Source organism: Thunnus thynnus, chromosome 21, assembly GCF_963924715.1.
Source record: "Thunnus thynnus chromosome 21, fThuThy2.1, whole genome shotgun sequence".
Lineage (NCBI taxonomy): Eukaryota > Metazoa > Chordata > Actinopteri > Scombriformes > Scombridae > Thunnus > Thunnus thynnus.
In genome coordinates, this window is record NC_089537.1 from 13,284,747 (window position 1) to 13,304,160 (window position 19,414).

A 19,414-nucleotide genomic window follows, 5' to 3' on the forward strand; every position below is an offset into this window, starting at 1 on the left:
ATGGTGACGTGCAATAGCCACAACCTACATATGTAATCTCATATTCCATGACTCTTCCTCCCTCCTGCAGTTTGACAAGGTGGAAAAATTTAGGAAGTTATCAGCCAGCGTTAGCCTCGGTAAGTTGTTTTCAAAGTCACTTTCACAACTGAGCGGCTGTATGTAACGTTAATATAACCTTTGAGGGTTTCTGTGGCACGTCAGGGGGCAACCAAAATTGTGCGCGTCTTCGCCAAAATCCGAAAAATTGTCTCAGTGTTTGTGAAAGTTTGCTGGGATGAGTTTAGCCCGCTATCGTTGTTAGCAACAGTTAGCCCATGTTGCCCGCTAAAGTTACGATTCACCGGCTAATTTAATTTAATTCAGAGGAAGGCGACGACTCCTTTTTCCACGCTTTTTGGTGTTCTTTATAAAGATTTTAATCAAGTAAAAAGCAGTTAAGATTACCTTTGCTGTTTAAGCAGGTAGGTCACTCATAAAATCACAAAACAACACAGATGGTAACTTAAGTTAATGGCAACGTTAACTTACTGTTAGGAATACTAATAATATCTAGCTTCATCTTTGACTGTGTTTATTTTTGTTTTTCTACTTTAGAGCTAATCTCGCTTGTAACTACGCAGTATCAAAACGAAACTGCATCCTAATCTGTGTATTTTTCTGCTGTGAATTCAGTGACATTGCTCACATAAAATACTTTATTTCCTAAAATGTCTTGAAATTTAAGATCATAGTAATGTTTCTTTATGCTATTGCTGCTTTGACAGTTGTCACTGGAAAAACAGATGATGAAAAAAAGCTTAATTCCTTAAACCAGGGATTTGTTTTGTTCTATATGTTGTTTATTTCTTTTAATTGTGTAATTGTTAATAGTTTTTAATGAATTGTTTAGGATTGTGTATGAGGTCAGATGTAATTCTTCCCATTAGTGAGTGAGTTAAAGTTTATTTTTAATACCAATTTTTCTTTAAAAATTACTCATAAGTGAATATTTATCTACTTGTGTTTGTGAACAACAAATTTTAAAATTGTGAAATCAAAACAGTGTTGGAATTTACACATTAAAATTCAATTTGTGGTTAGTTTATTAGAGTTAATTTCAACACTGGTTTTAACGCCTCTCCTTGTGTGGAGGCAGGATTACATGTTATATTCATTTGGATTTAGACAAGCCCTGTGTTTATTTTGTTATCTACAGTAGATTTGTGAAAGCTTATGTAAAAGGTTTGATGCAAACAATATAAGTCAAAAGTTCAACTTTCATCAGTGCCAAACATTTTTGCTAGAGTGCCAGATTTGGCCCACGGGCCGTTATTTGCCTCCCGCTGCCTTAAGCTATTAAATATCGGCATCAATAATAGCTTTGGACGGATAACTGTATTGCTTTTTAAAGTTGATATCATCCAAAAGCACTAAAGGTTTTTGGAAATTGTATCTGGTGTTCAGGAGCATCTTTAGCTCAGCACATCACTCTGGAGTCACCTCAAGTACTTGCTATAATTATATATGTAAATAGCTACTCATATGGTTTTATGTTGTTTGTTTAAAGGTGACACAAACTGAATTCTTCAGTCTTGTCTTGTGTTTCCAATAGATTGCTATTTGGTGATGGTGCCCTCAGTATTTGGACGTGTATCCATCTGCTCATGTGACGGACCTCAACAGAAATGAGTAAAGACAATGCACGGATCGAAATGGACCTGGTATGTAGCAGCCTGTGCTGATATCTGATCTCATTAGATATCTGATAGAGTTTGATGAACAACTACATTTCAAAAACTTGATTTTGAAGCCTTAGATACACACTGTGAGCAAAACATGGAAACAGGGCTGCAACTAACAGTTATTTTCATTATCCATAAATCTGTTGATTATTTTCTTGATTACTTGATTAACCGTTTAGACTGAAATGTTAGAAAATAGTGAAACACACATGGCACATGGTGATGTCTTCAAATTGCTTGTTTTGTCTGGCTAATTGTTTAAAATGTTAAGATATTCAATTAACTTAATTAAGGAAAAGCTGTAAATCTTCACTTTTAAGAAGCTGGACCATCAAATATTTGGCATTCTTTCTCAAAGAATAACAGAAATTATTATCAAAATAGTTGCCGATTAATTTCTGACAATCAACCAATAGTTGGAGCTTTACACAGAAACTTTGTCTTCTTTTTTTTTTTTTTTACTAATGTGTGATGTGAATTTTCAGCATGTGCGTTACATGAGTTTTTGTTTTGCAGGCTTTTGGATCAGCCAAGCCCTATGGGTCCTCCAGAAGTATTGTGAGGAGAATAGCTACTAGTCTTCCACTGAAACCCTGCCCCAGGGTTCATTTTCAGGTGAGGGATGGCCTCCAGGTTCATTATTTAATAGTGTAGTGTCATGTGACAGGCAGGCCAGTCTGACTTTGACAATGTTTTTTAAGATAATGGCATGCAGTCTTTTTTATGATGTGTATTTCTTTTAATTGGTTACATACAATTTAGCTCAGTATCCTCCTCTGTCTTTCTTCCTGTTTCTCTTTACTGTTGAACTCTGATATGTGACAATAAATCATGTACACTCTTCAACCTTTGTTTACCTCTGCTTGTCTGACTGTTTTCATTTATGAACCATAAACAGAGTGGATGAAGTCATCAAAACAGCGATAGTTCCTTATTATCAGAGCACTGACATTGTGTTCAGATTAGGAACAAATCAAAGTAAAATATTTCAGCTCTGTGGCATGTTGTTTTAAAGACTGAATTGCTTTTCTTTACCTTTCTGTCTCTTTCAACACTACCTTCTCTTTTCTTCTTTTCTTCTGTCTCCAGCTACCCTCCCTCGCTATAAGGAATGCAGTATGTCTGCTTTAGGTCAGTTTGTTCAGCGACCTGCGACAACCTTGTGCTGATTAAAGATCTACTGAGCTACTTGAACCTTTCATTAACAACTTGCCCGTCACCACCTCCTCCTTCTCAACCGCCCTCATTTTTACTTGATTATTTCCCTTCATTAGTTGTTGAAGTGCAGTGTTGTGATGTGTGCTGGTGTGTGGTTTTCCCTGGCATGCTTTTTTTTTTTTTTTAAAGGTTTTTTAATCTTAAACAAGGCTGGTCTCCCTCTCTGACAGCTTTATCCATACTCTGAGGACGCTGGTGTCCTGATTGGTGCCAGGAAGCAGAACGGTCTCGTTGCCACTCTTGCTGATGTCGCCTGGATCGACCAGGAAGAGGATGATGATGATGATGATGAAGACTACCTTGGGAGACCTAGGTGAGTGTGACATAGAGATCTTTTGTATCTTTTGGAGAATTGAAGTTGCATGTTTAAAAATGGACTTGTTCTTGTGTAGGGATGTGCGATATGACCAAAATGTCACATCACGATAATGATACTTATCATGATATCTGTAAACTCAATGAATAAATAGTTTGTGGTTTAAATAGTTTCTAGCGTGACCATAAATGACAGGAAAACGCAGTAAAGACTTTCACACTGAGCTGAACTAACAAGTGCACACAAATTAGGTAAAAATCACAAAAATTAACATCGTCTCGACTGCTTTCTGCTGTCATTTATGGTCTTTTCTTGTGTGTTCCTGTGATTTTTGTCACTCATCTGTAATAATAATAATAATGATAATAATTGTCTCTTTTTGAAACAGGTCAGGGCTCCCATCAGGGCTCATGTTTCGAGCCCGCCAGCCTCACCCTCAGGCAAAACCCTTAACCCGCCGGAGGTCACTACCGAGCCTGCATCAGGGGGCTCCTGACCCGCAGGGGCCGACGATCGCCAATGATGAGGCCATTCAGAAGATCAGCGCACTGGAGACTGAACTTGCTAAACTCAGAGCTCAGATAGCACAAATCGTACTGGCGCAAGAAAAGAGCACACAGCCAGGTATTTCCTAACAAAAGCTTCCTAAACAGGCTTATCTTGCTCAAACTGAATGCTTTTTACAGCACTGTAATAATAATAATAATAATAGAATACGTCCACTAGATGGCAGCAGAATGTCACACAGCTCTAAGGTTCTTCTTTCCTTTGTTTCACCTCAGCTGCTACCACAGGGGCCCCTCCTCCTCCCCCTCCACCCGGTGGCACCCTGCCTCCCCCTCCCCCACCCCCTCCTCCCCCACCACCTCCACCACCACCCCCAGGTCTCCATCGGACATTTTCAGCCATTGACTTGATAAAGGAGCGCAGAGGGAAGAAGACAGACAGCCAGACGGTTTTGGACTCAAGGCCGGCAGAAATCCCCAGCATGCTCGATGTTCTGAAAGACATGGGGAAAGTCAAGTTGCGATCTGTCAAAAGGTAGGCCTCTCTTTGGATTAATGTATATTCAGATACATAATGAAATGATCAAACATGACCACCGAGGTTTTACTGTGATGAGGTGTAGCGTTGAAGTTCATCAAAACTATAAATTAAACTATTTACCTCCTTTAACGTCCTTAAATGCTCTTGTTGTCTGTACGTTTTCATAGTCGTCCAGTAGATGGTGAGGCCAAACCGAAGGCCAGTAATCCCGCAGACGCTGCGATGCTCATCGCTGAGGCCCTGAAACGCAAGTTTGCCCATCGTTATCGACATGACAGCGGACAAGAAGACAAGGACGATTTCAAAGACCCAGAAGTCCCAGAAGTGAAACCTAAAACCGAAACCCCTTTGGTGAGAGATGTTTCTGTATTCATTAGCTGAATGTGGGCACTTCTTTCTGATTTACAGCTACAAAAGTTAATATCTAAAAGAAGCCACAATTACAAAGTTACAAAAATATGTTGATGCTTTGATTTTCATCTTAGGTAGACTGTATTTGTAGATATTCATTTGAAAAACACGATTTAAAGGTGGAATTTCATGTGGCATTTTCATGTTTTTTTTTGTCATCTTTGGAATCAAGTGAATGTAATGTTACTGATGTGTGTCGTGTATTTGATTCTGTCTTTTGTGTTTTTCACAGTTTGGGCAGCACATGTTGAAATCGACTGGAAGGAGGAAGTTGATCTAAACAGGAGACTGGCTCACTGATGAATCGGAGGTTCAGAACTCAAGGTCCTGTGGACACTTTAAAGTGCCTTATCCGGCTTTTTCACAGCTGTTTCTGGAGGAACAAGAGATTCTCCCTGAACTAGAAGACGGGCCGCTCCAAGTATCATCTCATAGTGTTGCATCCGATGATCATCCTGACCATCTGTTTTTGCACTTTTATAACTTATAACATTAGCTTTCTGTTTTACAAACGTGATTTATTTTTTTGTTTAACTCATGTTCCTACTCATCACAGTCTGGAATGAAAGTGTCAGAGGCACAGAAACGCATGTTTAAGCAACACTAGGAAATGTTATTAGTTTTATTGTTCGATCTTTGTTTAGGTTTTCATTTTGGTTTGTTGCACACAGTCGGCTTTTCATTCCCATGTCTGAGTGGTCTGTGAAAGCTGAAGTTCTTCTACCACTGAAGAAAGCGAGCACTTTCTTTGTGGAATCTTGTGCTGTATTGTTAATATATATAGCCTAATTTATGATTATTACCATTTATTTATGTTGTGGTTAAGTAATCTTGATCTTAACAACAGTAATTATGTCCTAGATTTGTCCCTTATTAATTCCAGGTGTTAAGTTGTGTCGTAGTTGCCAGTCTTGTTGGGGCTTGTATGTTTTTTGTTTTAATTGGTTCAAATACATGCATTCCAATTTTATTTGACATTATTTATCTCTTTACTACGATTAACGTTTAAAAGCCAAAGGCATTCCAGTGATGCTCTGCGAGATTCTGCCCTTCACTGCCAATTTTTACCTTTTGTGTCCTTTTTTTATTTCCAAGTTTGGAAGACACTTAAATAGTGAGGAAAACAGAGACCGTAACTGTAATGCAAAGTTCATATTTCTAGGTCAATGACGGTTACAAGTACACGCGCAGTGTATTGTTGCGCAGTGTATTGTACCTCATTTGATAAGATAAGCCTTTTATCTCAGAACACTTTAACCTTTTCACTCAGTAAAACATCATGACAAAAGAATCACTACATTCATGTCAACATATGTTGACAAATTTTGTTTATAAGAACAAGTCTTGGGTCCTAAGGCACCTGTTATCAGTATCCCAAAGGTGTATTGCTGTCTTGCCAGTAATATGACATTTTCATGCCCCAGTTTGGAAATGTGACACAAAACTTACCGCCTCCACTGGGTCATGTAGAGTTATAGGTAGTATTTTGTTCAAAGTGACTGACACATGATTCTGTTCACTATTCATGCCCGTGTAGTTGCTGCTTCAAGTCAACTGTTATTAGCTTTTTGTAAGGGACGGTGGACTGGGTCTGTCAGTAATTGAGTGATTTTAAATGTACTGTTTAAGATTTTGTAGAAGAGTTCATAAAAATGACTTAACTTGAATTGTCAAATCTCTAAATAAAAGTTTATTTCTCTCTGTCCCGACTCACTCTGGTGTATATTTGCATTGGTTGAATTATAACCTTTATAAAAGTCACCTGCTATCATTAAATTGTTCCTGAATCATTGAGATGGATCAAAGGGGAAGTAAAAATGAACCCACAGAGATTAATTTCACTTGTAGTTCAGTGTGCAGTTAATCGTGGCGGAAAACTTTGACGTACAATTATTAGACTTGTACTGCGTGGAAGTCAAGCAAACATTTGTCAACAACAGGTTTTATTATTCAAATTGTAACTGCAACAGGCATGTATCAAAAAGGTCAATACAGCAAAGCCTTTACAAAATCTGGCTCGACACTTAAGTCTTCCCAAAAAATGGCTGTCGCAACAAATTGTAAACAGTTTTATCAACAGTCTTACAGCACTTACAGCAAAATACAAATCAGCTAAAGTAAGAAAAGCACCTGTTATTTCTCAAAATGTTTAAACACAAACACAATTTTGTGCCACTATACAGAGTCAAAGTAGACAAACCAAACACAAATAAATGGAATGTTCAAAGTCACACTTGACCATTTTGTTTCCGTACAAAAGAAGAAGAAGGAGAAGAAGAAGAAAGAAAAAAAAAAAAAGACAGCTGGAGTTGTTCCTCACAACAAAAAGGCAAAGGGATTGGACAGTGCATTCAAAAGACAAGCACACCATGCACTTGATGGGAACAGGAGTTGGTTTGGTCACTTAGCATAGTTTGTGCATAGTTATAAGGCATCAATCGAGCAGTCCTTTAGGTTGCATGTGGCTGTGAGAGACATTCTGCGGAGAGGGAGAGTCTCCTTCAGTAGATCCTCGCCAGGGAAAAAAAAACAAAAAAAAAACAACCTCGCATCACCCCGCAGTCACCCCCATCCCTCTCCCTCTTGATAAGAGACTGGCAAATCCCTGAGCGAGTCAAGTTGCGTGGAGTGGAGTTTCAGGTGAGATGCATGTGCAGTGAGTAACTGATCTCCAGTCTGGGGGGGAGGGGGGTTGTGGGGAGGGGTGAGCTCCCCCCGCCTCCCCGAGTTCAACCAGCACTGGAAGAGTTGGAAACATCATCGGAAAAGGACTAATTTCTATAATAATACCTTCACAGGGTGTCTTGAAGATTTCATGGAGACGAAGCTGCGCATCCAACACCATCGTTATTTAGGGAGTGCAAGAACACATTGTAGCACAGGTGGAGTTACTTATGGCATCTGGTGTGTTTGAGTAAGGTTCTGCTCATGGCTTTAACAGTGGGATGACAGTTCAGACAAGTGGTTCGTCACATCTGTGCTTCGAAGGCAAACCGTGAAGCCGACATGGTTCACTTCAGTTCGAGGGGGAAAAAGGAAACAACAAACAAGAAGATGAGTAAACAGTCTTCATAGAGGCAGCAAAAGGACTGGGCTTGTCACATTTTTTTTTGTTTCGTTTTGTTTTGTTTGTTTTTTTTTTTACATGAGGAAGAATCTTCAATACAAATGCAACATGGCATTACTCTAAAGTCTTAGGAGGGTCTCATGTCTGAATACTCCAGTTGTCTCAGTCAATTCAGTTCAGATCATTCTTCAAAATCTTTGTTTTCAAATGGCACTTCAAAATACCAGAAAAATGTCTTCTTCAGTTTTTATACTGCTTTCCCCTTAAGGTTCACCGACACAAAAAAAAAAGTGGTGTGTTCAGTCAGTAATGCCAAAACTACAGTGGACAAATAAATAAAATAAAGCAAATAAAAAGAAAATACAGCAGTAGCCAAATGAGGTATCTATGTATTGCTCTATGTCAAAAAAGAGGAATTAAAAATTAAATAAATTAAATAAAATCAGTGGTTTATCAAGATGGGAGGCAAAAGCAACAAAACATAAACAAGGTGTTAGGATCAGGTGAGGCAGCGGCAGGGCTGCAGGCTGTGGATGCCCCACCCGGTCCCCAGTGTGTGTGGTGAGGCCCTGAGGCCCGGGGTCAGGGGTCAGGAGGTTGAGGTGAAAGGGCACACGAGGAGTGTCAGGATTCTCTGCTTCCCTGAGGTATTTCTTTGGAGCTGGTTCCTCCTGCGCCTGTAGCTGTGTTGCCGTTTCTTCGGGGAGTGGCGCCGTCTTCGGTGTCTGCGCCGGCTGTGCTGGGCTCTCCCTCCTCGGAGACAGCGGTTTGTTCCTGCTGCAGGCCGCCCCAGCTGGCCTTGTTCAGCCCCATGTGGCCCAGCATGGTCTGGGACAGACGCGTGTCGGAGAAACGGGCCCACTCTGCAAACAGCGGCTCCGCCACATATGTCATGAAGCCTGGAGGGGGAGAAGAGGCAGTGAGGGCAGATTTGAGCTAAATATTAGATACAAGCAATAAGTGAAAGGGTAATAAAGCAAATATATTGTAACACTGTTGCTTACCTATTTGAATGTTGCCAACTGTGTTGTTGTCTCTGTCACAAAGTGGGCTGACTTCAAGTTTGTGCTTCCTCTCAATGTCTCCTACAATATACAGTTAATATATGAGCTATTATGCTTCTATTATCTTTTAGAATTAAGCGGTTAAAGATGATAAATGAACAGAAAACAAAGAGGAAAAACTTAACGATTCAAGAAAAGGAAAGGAATAAACGACAAACAATGAAAGACATAAAGATAACCTTGTTGGAAGAACTCCTCAGTGACTTTCTCACTCCACTGTTTGCTCAGCTCCCAGGGTCTGCAGGGGTTACAGATGTCCGCACACTTCAGAGCCATCTGTACAGGGTGGGAATAAAACAAAAGAACGCAGAGTTATGCTGAGATGAAGAAGGTGTGTGTGTGTGTGTGTGTGTGTCACGTTTGTGTGTGGCAGAGGAGGTGACCGACCTGCAGGATGAAGTGGCGGTGGCTGGCACTGCTCAAGCACAGGTTCTCCTGGTCCAGGTGCAGACGAAACCTGGACAGGTAATCATTCTGTCTGCTGATGTCCGTGGCCAAGATTAAGGAGCCTAACTCCCTCTCCATGCTCAGCCTGTGGGGTCAGAAAGTACATGTATTTAGGGTGTTTGGTACAAACTGTGGCATCTGTTGGTGTTTTTCTGTGAATTGGTGCACTCAACAACATGTCAGTGTCAGACTGACCTGTCCTCAGCTGGCAGGTGGGAGAACAGCCCAGTCTCTCTGAGCAGCCCCACTGCTGACTTCCAGTGGTGATTTTCCAGAACTGAGGTATTCTGTGTGTTGAAAATTGTGCACAGACACATGGATTTTAATTAATCAGACGATGTTTTCTGCTGCAGTACATTCATAAGTAAGTTTTTGTCATGCTAAAGAGTGACTGTATGTGTGTTCTTACCCTGTAGAGTGTAGCGAGATAGTGGTCAGTCTTGATGAGGAAAGGCTGGTTGACCCCAGGATGGTCCAGGTCATGAGTGGCGGCTGCTAGCAGTCCCAGTAGGATGTCATAGGAGGTTAGAGACTTTGCAAGCTGCACTCGCAACAAGACAAAGGCACAAAAATACGTCCAGTTAAGACATAATACACTTTCACTGTAGATGCACTCTCATTTCTGCAAATGACAAAATCAACCCAAAATGAGTTCAATCAGACCCAAAATATGCACTCCTATCTGCATGTCTCACCATGGGCTCCCGCATATAGCAGTACATGGCCTGTGTGACATCTGCAGCGTGGACTGCGTTGTGGTAGGGGTTGTCGCCGTGGTAATCCTCCTGGACCATGACCAGGAACCTCCATAGTTTGACCATGTCCAGCTGGAAGAGCTCCACCAGGCCATACTGGTTCAGCAGGTGGAAGGTCAGAGTGATCAGGCTGTTTCCTGAACAGGAAGACAATCAGAATGAGCGTTCTGCTTTCATTTGGTTGATGTGTCTCTTTTTGTTTGTATTAGAGGAGAGAAATTGCACCATCAGATATTGTTACACTGTAAAATATTAGTTATGCTCAGTGTATTCTAGTCTTTTACATTATTGGTATGTCCACTTTCTCTCAATCTGCCAAAACTACCTCTGCGTCACTTATTTCCTCTATTTCATTTCCCATAATTGCTTTTTTAAATGATTTTTTTGATTGAAAACACATTATGACATACTGTTTTTTTTCCAGGAAATGGTCTGGTCAAAGTCATGCCCTTTATTCTAAACACAGCATATCTCGTGGCTTGATCACATTCTGATCCATTATATTTCTCAATATACTGTTAAATGGTCTAGAAGAAGCTGTTGCTCTCTGAGGTCTGACGCTTAAGAACATGACAAAAAAATTTAGACCTAAAATTGAATTAATTTAAGGTGGTTTTGTCCTGAAAATGCAGCAATTCAATTTTGGAGTCAATCTTTATGCCATAAATCCTCTGTGTCAGCCTTCCAATAGATGGCACCATTGTTAACACATTGTATGTAAGGCTGGTTAAATGCTGGATTCTCCTGTCAGTGCTGCATTACTCCATGTTATCATGACTTTTAAAACTAATTCTGACCAGTATTTAACATATTTTACATACCATTTGTCAACCTATCGAAGAGGAAAATATCAAAATTCCAGTTCCCGACTTTTTCCAGCATGCACTACAAGAGAAGAAGAAGCACAGAATTATGATTTCCCATCACAACAAACAAATCCTGCGTGTTACTATAGGTCTGAATGTTGTGTGATTATTATGGTATGATTATATAAAAAGGTGGGTGTCATACTCTGGCCTGTCCAGTGTAGTCTTCATCCAGGATGTGGAGGGGGATCTGCTGGGGGACTCCCCGCAGCAGGCGGGACGAGTGCAGGTACCTCTGGAAGCTGAGCAGTCTGTGGACCCTCCTTTCAGGAGCAGAGCTGGCAGACCCACAGCCCAGCCGCACTGCACACACAGAGACGCACACGCACATTAATAAATAACTGACGAAAGGTGTCATAAGGAAAAAATGAGCAACAATTTTTTTTTTCCCCCGGAAATGTTTATTTCAGAAGCTCATTAGGCTCGGAGAGTCTTGTGGGTCACACAAACTCGGTGGGGATCTGACACCAACACAGCGATATACAAACAGTCGCTGCTGACACAGCCGCCCACTCATAAGCCTTTCGTCTGGGATCACACAGCAGACATGCTTTGTCAGTGGTCTCACACACACACGCACGCACGCACACACACACACACACACAAAAGCACTGTGTTTGAATAAACCGTGGCTGCAATCCGGAAACACGTCAGCATGAGGTCGGATTACTTTCGGGTCAAAATGCCAACACACACACACACACACACACACACACACACACACACACACACACACACACACACACACACACACACACACACACACACACACACACACACACACACACACACACACACACACACACACACACACACAACTTCTCTGTAGGTGTTTGAGGGTTATAGAAAAGGTTTCTATTTTATCACACAACCATTTACAGCTTTGATAAAAAAGCCTCGCACAGGGTTTACACTAAGACACACCTTGGTCTTTATCATCATGTGAAATACTGTACAAAAGCAGGTGCACAAATATCTGTCAATCTTGTGGAGAGGAACAAACTGTGTGCAGAGATTGATAATGCCTCTCGTTATCAAAGAGACCGCAAAGTCAAGGAAACTGACTATGATTCATACTGTACTCACCGTGAAGAGTTCGGAAGTCAATGCACAGGTACGGGTGGGAGCTTCTTCGTTCTGGTTCAAATCCAACCTGACTTCTCACTCTCACATCTCCTAGAAGAAATCAGCACTTATTTCCTCAAGACTCATGTTGATTGAAAAGAAAGGAGTCTGGATGAGCCAGGCCAAGTAGTATTTACATTTATTTTTGATTATATACACTGGAATTGATCTTGCTTAAGTGTCACGAGGACGGGCTTTACCCCAGGACGATAAACAGAGCACACAAATCAGATGATTGCAAACATTATGTGAGATTCAGTTTCATTTGATTGATTTACCAACACGTCCGAAATCCTGACCACTAATGAGCAAGTCTCTGTTCCACTCAGTCTTTGTGAAAAGCTGACATTGATACTGGTTTTCTGGCAATATTCTGAGATAGATGAGTGTTATAGTTTATATTCCCTCACTTTTCAAGAAGTTCTGCTTTTTTTGATGTTATGTTTGCATTGTAAACTCTATTCTGTTGCTCCTGTGTTTTTTTATAATCCTGCCTGCTAAATGCTTTAACTGTGAGGCGCTTTGTAACTTTTGCTTTAAAAAAGTCCAAATCCATATATGAATCTTTACTTACTGTGCAAGTTAGTCAAAATTGAGTAATTTTTCCCTTTTTAAGACAAATCATGGATTTTTGTTGGTTTTAACCACAAAATTGCTGTCAAGACTCATGGGAGCTATAGTTGTTGACTGCTAACAAAATAATCAATCTTTTTTTTTTTGTTAAAACGATGTGTTAAACTTTTCTAGCCAATACATTAATATATATATTTGCCCTTACTATAGCTTAGTGTGTGCACAGAAAACCTCACCATCATGTTTCAACTTTTCACAAAGAATCATAGAATAAGTGAAAAGGACAATTTGGTACTCTAAGCAAATGAAAACAAGCGAAAGATGTGATTTTGTAAATACTATTTGACCCAGACCTGATGTATCTTATGTTATCCATGTGCGGGCACAATCACACACAAACACACACTCCCACATCCTCAAACAAGAAGATTCAATGGACAAACAATGAGACAAGTCAGTCAAACAGCTGAGCATGCAATGCCATGTCAGGACAGTCTGCTCTACTATTAGTACTCAAGAGTCATTGAAAGTGGTCTATAGTCTGTCGATGACCATTTTTTTATTAGTCAGGCAGAGGAACAGGAGCAGGCTCCAGACTTGGGCCAGACAGACGGCGGCCGGCCTGCTTGTAAACTGTAGTCAGGAGCAGTGAGAGCGTAGTGAGGTGACGGGATGGTGCTATGACACTGATGCAGTAAAATGCTTGTGTGTCGTTCCAGGCAACACTCTATATACAGCAAGACTCTATGTGGCGTTATACTGATCAAGGTGCTAAACAGTGCAATGGTATGTTTCCAGCATGGCACTCCTGACTGTCGTATGTGCAGTAGAATTAAAATCGAAGCAGTCACACAGGTGTGTTTCCCCCAACCAGCATATTACTTACTTGCAAACAGCTGTTTGAATATTACACAAGTTCCTATCAAAATACCAAAAACTAAGAATTACAATTCAAGGCATCATAATGCTCAACAGTATTTTGAAAAGCTGTTTGTAAAGTTGTTGGTATGAATGTGGAGAGTGAAACCATATCAGTGGCATTTCACGTGCAAAACATAAACTATGACCAGAAAAAAAAACACTACAATTCATGCACTCCTAGGCAGTGAATGTGTGTGTGTGTGTGTGTGCCCACATTTACTGTATATACATCTGTCACATCTGCAAATGCATGTGCTAGGGCTCAGCACGTGTGTGTGTGCTTGTGTGATTAGTGTGTTTTGAGAGTCACAGGGTCCATGTTTCCCCTGCGGTGCATTAGTGCTGGTGCTCTGAGGTGGATGTAGGTCATGTCATTATAACTGATGTGGCGAAAGCTCTGAGTCCTGCTATTTGAAAGCACATCAGCATTAACTTGGCAGACTGAACCCTGGGCCCAGGCAAACACCAGTCTACATTAGCGTGCCTCTCCTCACACTCAATTTAATATAAAATCTACAGAGACAGATGCTTTATGCCGGTGACGTATGAGACTGCCATCATACTTAGCCAAGTAAAATGATTAAAAAGCTAAAGCTCCTTCAGTCAGCTCAATAAATTGCTCTTAGTGTAACTAGACACACGTGGCAGCGGTCAACTCAAGCTGGAAAGTATAGAAATATCATGTGAAACCTACATTAAACAGGATTTCAACAAAGTCACTGAGTAAGCCTCAAACAAAAAGGAGAACACTGGCTCTAGTTTCTGTCTGACTCGCTGCTCATTCCCAGCAAACACCATCACATCTGTAAATTAGGGTAGCAAGAGTTGCATGCAAGGGCAAATTTGTGTTTGGTAAACTGATGTCAGGGGTACACCCTGGCTCTAATCGCACCATTATCCCCAATAACCTTATTGATGAGGAAGCCAAGGCTGATCTGGCTGCCTCCTACGGTGCATTTGACTCAAGCTGCCTGCCAAAGCTACGAGCGGTCCATCTTCCAATCCATTTTCTAAACTGCTTATCTGTGCAGGGTCACTTGGGGCAGCGCTGAGCAAATGGACACACGCATACAGTGTGTACACGCAGACACGTGTACATAAAGACAAAAACACACCCTGCTGCTAAACTCTTTAGTCTCCTGTTTGGCGGTTTAAATGAAATGCTGGACTCTAACAAATCTGATCAAACTTCAAAGACACTCAACGCTACAGATACACACAACCTAAGCCTATTGTGATTGAGAGATTACCAAAAGGCCAGGGATTGAGTGGACGTGCACTCTAGTGCTTCCCTTTCTCTTTATAATCTCTACAACCCTCTCTCCATTTCTGATCCATCCATTTCCCATCTCACCGCTTTTTAAGCCATTGTGTATTAAGAAATGGACATGATCATGGCAGAGATAAACCTAGTGATGTTTGTAAAGTGTGTGTGTGTGTGTGTGTGCGTGCGTGTGCGTGTATGCAGATAATGTGTGTGCACGGACAGCAGGAAAACACTTACCTAGCATGCGAATGTACAGTGCCGTCTGGTCTGAGCTGTCATAGGAGATGGCCCCGCGTCTCTGGAAAAAAACAGAAGGAAACATCATCAATGTCTGTCCAACGTGAACCAATACAATGTTGTCAAATAACAGGCTAGTGGTTGTTTCTGCCCGCAATGGTATATACATACAGCTTGATAACTGGAGGGTAGTGTAATGTCACTACTGTTGGTTATAATCTACTGTGTGTGTGTGTGTGTGTGTTTGTGTGTGTACACAAACTGTTACACTGATAAACATGTTCCAGCTCCATATCATCAGCCCGATACAGCACTTACACCGCTATCAGTCAAAGAAACTGACGTGTTATATGGACGTGCACATACATATAAACATACACACACACACACACACACATACACACACACACACACACACACAGCTTCCCATAAATAGATTTTATTTTGGGCCTGTCCAAATAGATTTGCCCCCATCCAAAGTGTTTTCTGGTTTTTTTTTTTACTTCCCTTTAAAGGTCTTCCTCCTAATAAAAGTGTGGGTTGATCAAACATTTCAAACATTATGTACAGTTGTATACATATCAAAAAAATATTTCCCTAATCAGACATCAACAAACAAAAGCCATTTGAATGAATTTGAATTAGAATTTGAATGGACTTCAATGGACCTGACAACCAGACGGACGTAACCCAACAACCCTTAATAAGCCAATAGCTTTCGATTTAAAACATTCTGGGTGGCAATTAGATGTTTAAATGTTATGAATGATCTTCTCTGTTGCAAAATCAATTTGATTATCTAGACTCTACAGTGTGGGCAGCTGCATCACAGGAAGACTTGTTCAAAGAAAGAGCAACAGGAAGTGTTGACTTGTCCACCAAGTTTGTTGACCAGCTACTAACTGTTCATTGGATAAAAGTTGCTCTAAGTCTAGATTTAGACATGGGTACACTGTGTGCTGGGGAAACACAAAAAGACAAAGGGCTGGCTTGAATGCATGGCTGCAAAGAACAGAGTGAGCATGCCTTGTGAATATTGCACAAGAGTAAAGAGGAAGGTGAGCAAAATTGCTCCGTGTCTTACTACTGTTTTTAACTGTGTGATCAATATGCAAAAAATACAAGTGAATTGCTGTATTTATCACCTCAACTAACATTATAAACCAATTAAACAACTCTGTAAATAAAGCAGTTGTGTTGGGATACAGTCAGTGCCTTCCATGCAAGTTTGAATCTAAGTAATGGTCTCCAACAGGCCATAACCGGTTGTTTCTTATCAGGGAATGTTTTTTTCCCCCCAAAGTATCAGGAGAGGATAAACAGGTGCAATTCTCTACCTTTTTTACGTGCCGTTATTGTGATATATACAGTTGCCACTTGTCTACATCACAGGTCATGATCACGGTTGCTTGAGGCACGGAAGGGCAAGGATGTTGTTGCACAAATTTCTACTGGTTTACCATTTTTACTGCTCATTTCATCTACTCCTAAACATTAAATACAGTGAAAACTAAAGATGACTGCTGTTATGGGTTGAGGAATTGATTTCTGATAACACTATAACTGCTTTTTTAATACTTTTTTGAGACAACTCTGGGTCCAGATTTACAAACAAATGCGTCAAATCAAGTAAGTCAAATCAGTTCACTGGTTCCTAAAATATTCACTGACAACATCAGACATGTGTGTTCGAATAAGTCAAATGTTTTTATTGGCTCAAGATGCACTAAATGTTTCCAGTGATGTCTCAAAGCCCTTTGACATATGTGCTCCAAACTTTGTGTTGGAGCACCAAAAAATAAACTGAAAAACATTTTCTTTAGGTTTCTGGGGCCACAGTTTCCACTGATTTACTGTGAAATCAAACCTTTTTTGTTTTAATCAGGGTGCACTTATTAAAGGTGCAAGATGCTAAAATATGTACAAGTATTCCAGCGAATAAAGTCGATGAGTTGCATCTTTACTTGTGTCTGCAACACCATCCAGTGCAAACAGTATCCCTCAGCAGGAGGCAGCTGCAGCAGCAGAGTCACTAGCACAGTGGTAGTTGTAGCAGGTAAGACTGTGGTAACTGCATATTTGCTCTGTTGACAGACAGCTGCTTGGGGCTACAGTGAGTTATTGGCTCACCTCTCTATGCACTCCTCACATCCTGGCCCCCCTCCAGGCCGACTGCGCACTCTCCCTTCTGGGGCTACCCTCGTGTAGGATTACCCATTCCACAGGGAGCCTGCATGACTGGCCAGTTGGCTCACTGACTCGCTGCTGGACTGATGGATGGGCTGATTGTCTAGTAGGGATGGACTGTGTAAAAAATGATGGGCTAATGTTGGGCCCACTCATGACTGACTAAATAACTAACCAAGTAACTGAACAGATAGTTTACCTTGACCATCCTTAAGGCTCCATTTACCTCTGCCCTGCAAAGAAAACCAAGAAGTTTTCAAACTATACATCCATACTTTCTTAAAAGATTGGGAAACCATTTCTGTAAAGCTAAAAATGTGAACAAACTGGTTAAAAATCTAGCCTGGGTTTAATCGTGGTCCAATACTACAGAGACTCAACCAGAGAACAAAGATGGAGCTGATATATTGTACTATATTCTGAGACCATTTAATGACAAACATCAGTCGGTCACAACACAAACAAAAACACATGCAAACACAAATGTACATGCTTGTATACTCATTACTTCATATCCCAAGGATTAGTGTGAGTCTCCTTCAAACACACACACACACACACACCTGACACTGTCTGTCCTCTGAGCTCATGACACCAGCCAATACAAAGCTAATATTTTACCGGCTAGCAAACAGCTTGACTCAGGGTGGGTAATCTGCAAAGCTGTATTTTAGTGTCAACAGGCCTCTGTGTTTACACACAGCACCGGTGGTTAGTGTGAGCATTATAGATTGTGTGTATATATGCATGGGTTGTGTGTGTCTGTTTGTGTGTGTGTGTGTGTGTGTGTGCTTGTGTGTATAATGGCATTGGTATCGGCTGTAACATGCGTGGGAACTGTATAATGCTGGCTCTAGGGCTGGGAATGGGAGAGTGACCAACCCTGCCAACACTTGCCCAAACAAACCTTTTGGCCAGAGCTTGCTGCAAACACACACACACACACACACATACACACATACACACACAGGGCTAGCCACCAGTTGGCACTTAAGTGGACACTGGCATGTGTTCCCTTGTGAGCCGGTGAGAAGGAGGCTGCAGTGCAAACACTTTGTCAATGTCACATTCCCAATGTGAACGGAGGGGAAAGTCCTGTTTTACCCTTGAAATGGCCGACCCCACAACACACACCCCTGCCACGCCTTGCAATGCCAACACACACAAAGCCGTACACTCGCGGTCTTGTCACGGTCCAACATTCATGAGCTTGAGCTCCTTCGTAAGCTCTGTGTTTTTGGCATTTATGCTTCACAGCTGAGGGTGATGAGAAATAAGGGAGAGAGAGATGCAGGATGTCAAAGGCAGGACTTGAACTCACAGACACATGCTTCTTTTATAGAGGTTAACTAATAAATTTGATAGCTTTTATTTGCTGTTAATTTTTTCCACACGCTTATCACAAATCATATAAAACATGAGGAATGTAGTCCAACAGCGATTAATCTCCTTCTTGCATGTTCATTTCAGCTGCCTGCCTGATCTAAAGATGTCTCTCTCTCTCTGTCTGTCCTCTATTGCATCCTCAGAGGAGGGCGTTACTACATTTTTATCATGGCAAAACCGAGACAGGCAAACCTTATCTGCGTTATGCTGATGTCACAGTGAAATGACTGGCTCAATGTGTGTGTTTCATACAGGAAACTAGGGATGAACGCAACACTTTGTACAGCTGCTTCACAATAAAAACCTTCCATGGGCCAACTACTGGAAACTGCAGTTGGTATTGACTTGGTCACTGGAGAAAGTGACTGGATCAAGTTTAAATTTCTCTCTGAAAGAGAAAAAGCAGTGAATTGGTCAGACAAAGAGGCGCAAGGCAATGCGCATAGCTGAGTTACATCTCTACCCTCCAACTTAAAACATGGGTGGTACCGTGCCCATATCATAGGTACTGATCACGGCTGCATGAAGGTGTGGCACAGCAAAGGTATCTGGCTTAATGGAGATCTGCCAGTTGGCTGAAGAAAGACAGAGATAATATCGGAGACATTGTCAATGGGTTAATTAGGAAAGATTTTGAAGCCTGGATTTGCGTGTATACATCATTTCCATGCTGTCAGTTTTCAAGAGTCAGAATTTAAAACAATGGTGCAAACTTTGGGATGAGCCGGGAAGAGCAAGGGTCAATATTGGCTATAGCTGATTGTGGCTAAGACACATGTTAATCAAGCAAACACACTCAATCC

General features: G+C 41.2%; 2 protein-coding genes across 7 annotated transcripts in view; one reads left to right on the forward strand and one right to left on the reverse strand.

Annotated features, from left to right (window-relative positions):
- The first annotated feature begins 30 nt into the window (after positions 1 to 30).
- Positions 31 to 6,419, forward strand: mtfr1 (mitochondrial fission regulator 1). 2 transcript variants are annotated; one of them, XM_067578817.1, is made up of 8 exons: positions 31 to 119; positions 1,595 to 1,703; positions 2,241 to 2,339; positions 3,113 to 3,255; positions 3,647 to 3,882; positions 4,041 to 4,299; positions 4,473 to 4,656; positions 4,949 to 6,419. In XM_067578817.1, the coding sequence occupies exons 2-8, from the start codon at positions 1,668 to 1,670 to the stop codon at positions 4,994 to 4,996; spliced, it is 1,005 nt and encodes a 334-aa protein (XP_067434918.1). In that variant the 5' UTR covers positions 31 to 119; positions 1,595 to 1,667; the 3' UTR covers positions 4,997 to 6,419. The 2 variants fall into 2 exon arrangements, with proteins under 2 accessions (XP_067434918.1, XP_067434919.1); XM_067578818.1 differs by lacking the exon at positions 31 to 119 and adding an exon at positions 445 to 464.
- Positions 6,420 to 6,642: 223 nt separating this feature from the next.
- pde7a (phosphodiesterase 7A) overlaps positions 6,643 to 19,414 on the reverse strand; it is a 28,840-nt gene continuing 16,068 nt past the window's right edge. For 2 of the 5 annotated variants that reach the window (XM_067578813.1, XM_067578809.1), the window contains 11 exons: positions 15,039 to 15,099; positions 12,002 to 12,091; positions 11,061 to 11,218; positions 10,871 to 10,934; positions 9,990 to 10,186; positions 9,704 to 9,835; positions 9,490 to 9,581; positions 9,235 to 9,379; positions 9,027 to 9,123; positions 8,788 to 8,868; positions 6,643 to 8,682 (listed from right to left, as the gene is read on the reverse strand). In XM_067578813.1, the coding sequence (XP_067434914.1) occupies positions 8,408 to 8,682; positions 8,788 to 8,868; positions 9,027 to 9,123; positions 9,235 to 9,379; positions 9,490 to 9,581; positions 9,704 to 9,835; positions 9,990 to 10,186; positions 10,871 to 10,934; positions 11,061 to 11,218; positions 12,002 to 12,091; positions 15,039 to 15,045 (1,338 nt within the window). In that variant the 5' untranslated portion in view covers positions 15,046 to 15,099 and the 3' untranslated portion in view covers positions 6,643 to 8,407. Of the gene's footprint in view, positions 8,683 to 8,787; positions 8,869 to 9,026; positions 9,124 to 9,234; positions 9,380 to 9,489; positions 9,582 to 9,703; positions 9,836 to 9,989; positions 10,187 to 10,870; positions 10,935 to 11,060; positions 11,219 to 12,001; positions 12,092 to 13,499; positions 13,533 to 15,038; positions 15,100 to 19,414 lie in introns of all 5 variants that reach the window. The other 3 variants (XM_067578808.1, XM_067578811.1, XM_067578812.1) reach the window with 3 other exon arrangements.

Coding starts and splice junctions, on each gene's coding strand:
- mtfr1 (XM_067578817.1), top strand. CDS start 1,668: ATGAGTAAAGACAATGCACGGATCGAAATGGACCTG. Junction 3,256..3,646: donor GACTACCTTGGGAGACCTAG/GTGAGTGTGACA, acceptor TTTTTGAAACAG/GTCAGGGCTCCCATCAGGGC. Junction 3,883..4,040: donor AGAAAAGAGCACACAGCCAG/GTATTTCCTAAC, acceptor GTTTCACCTCAG/CTGCTACCACAGGGGCCCCT.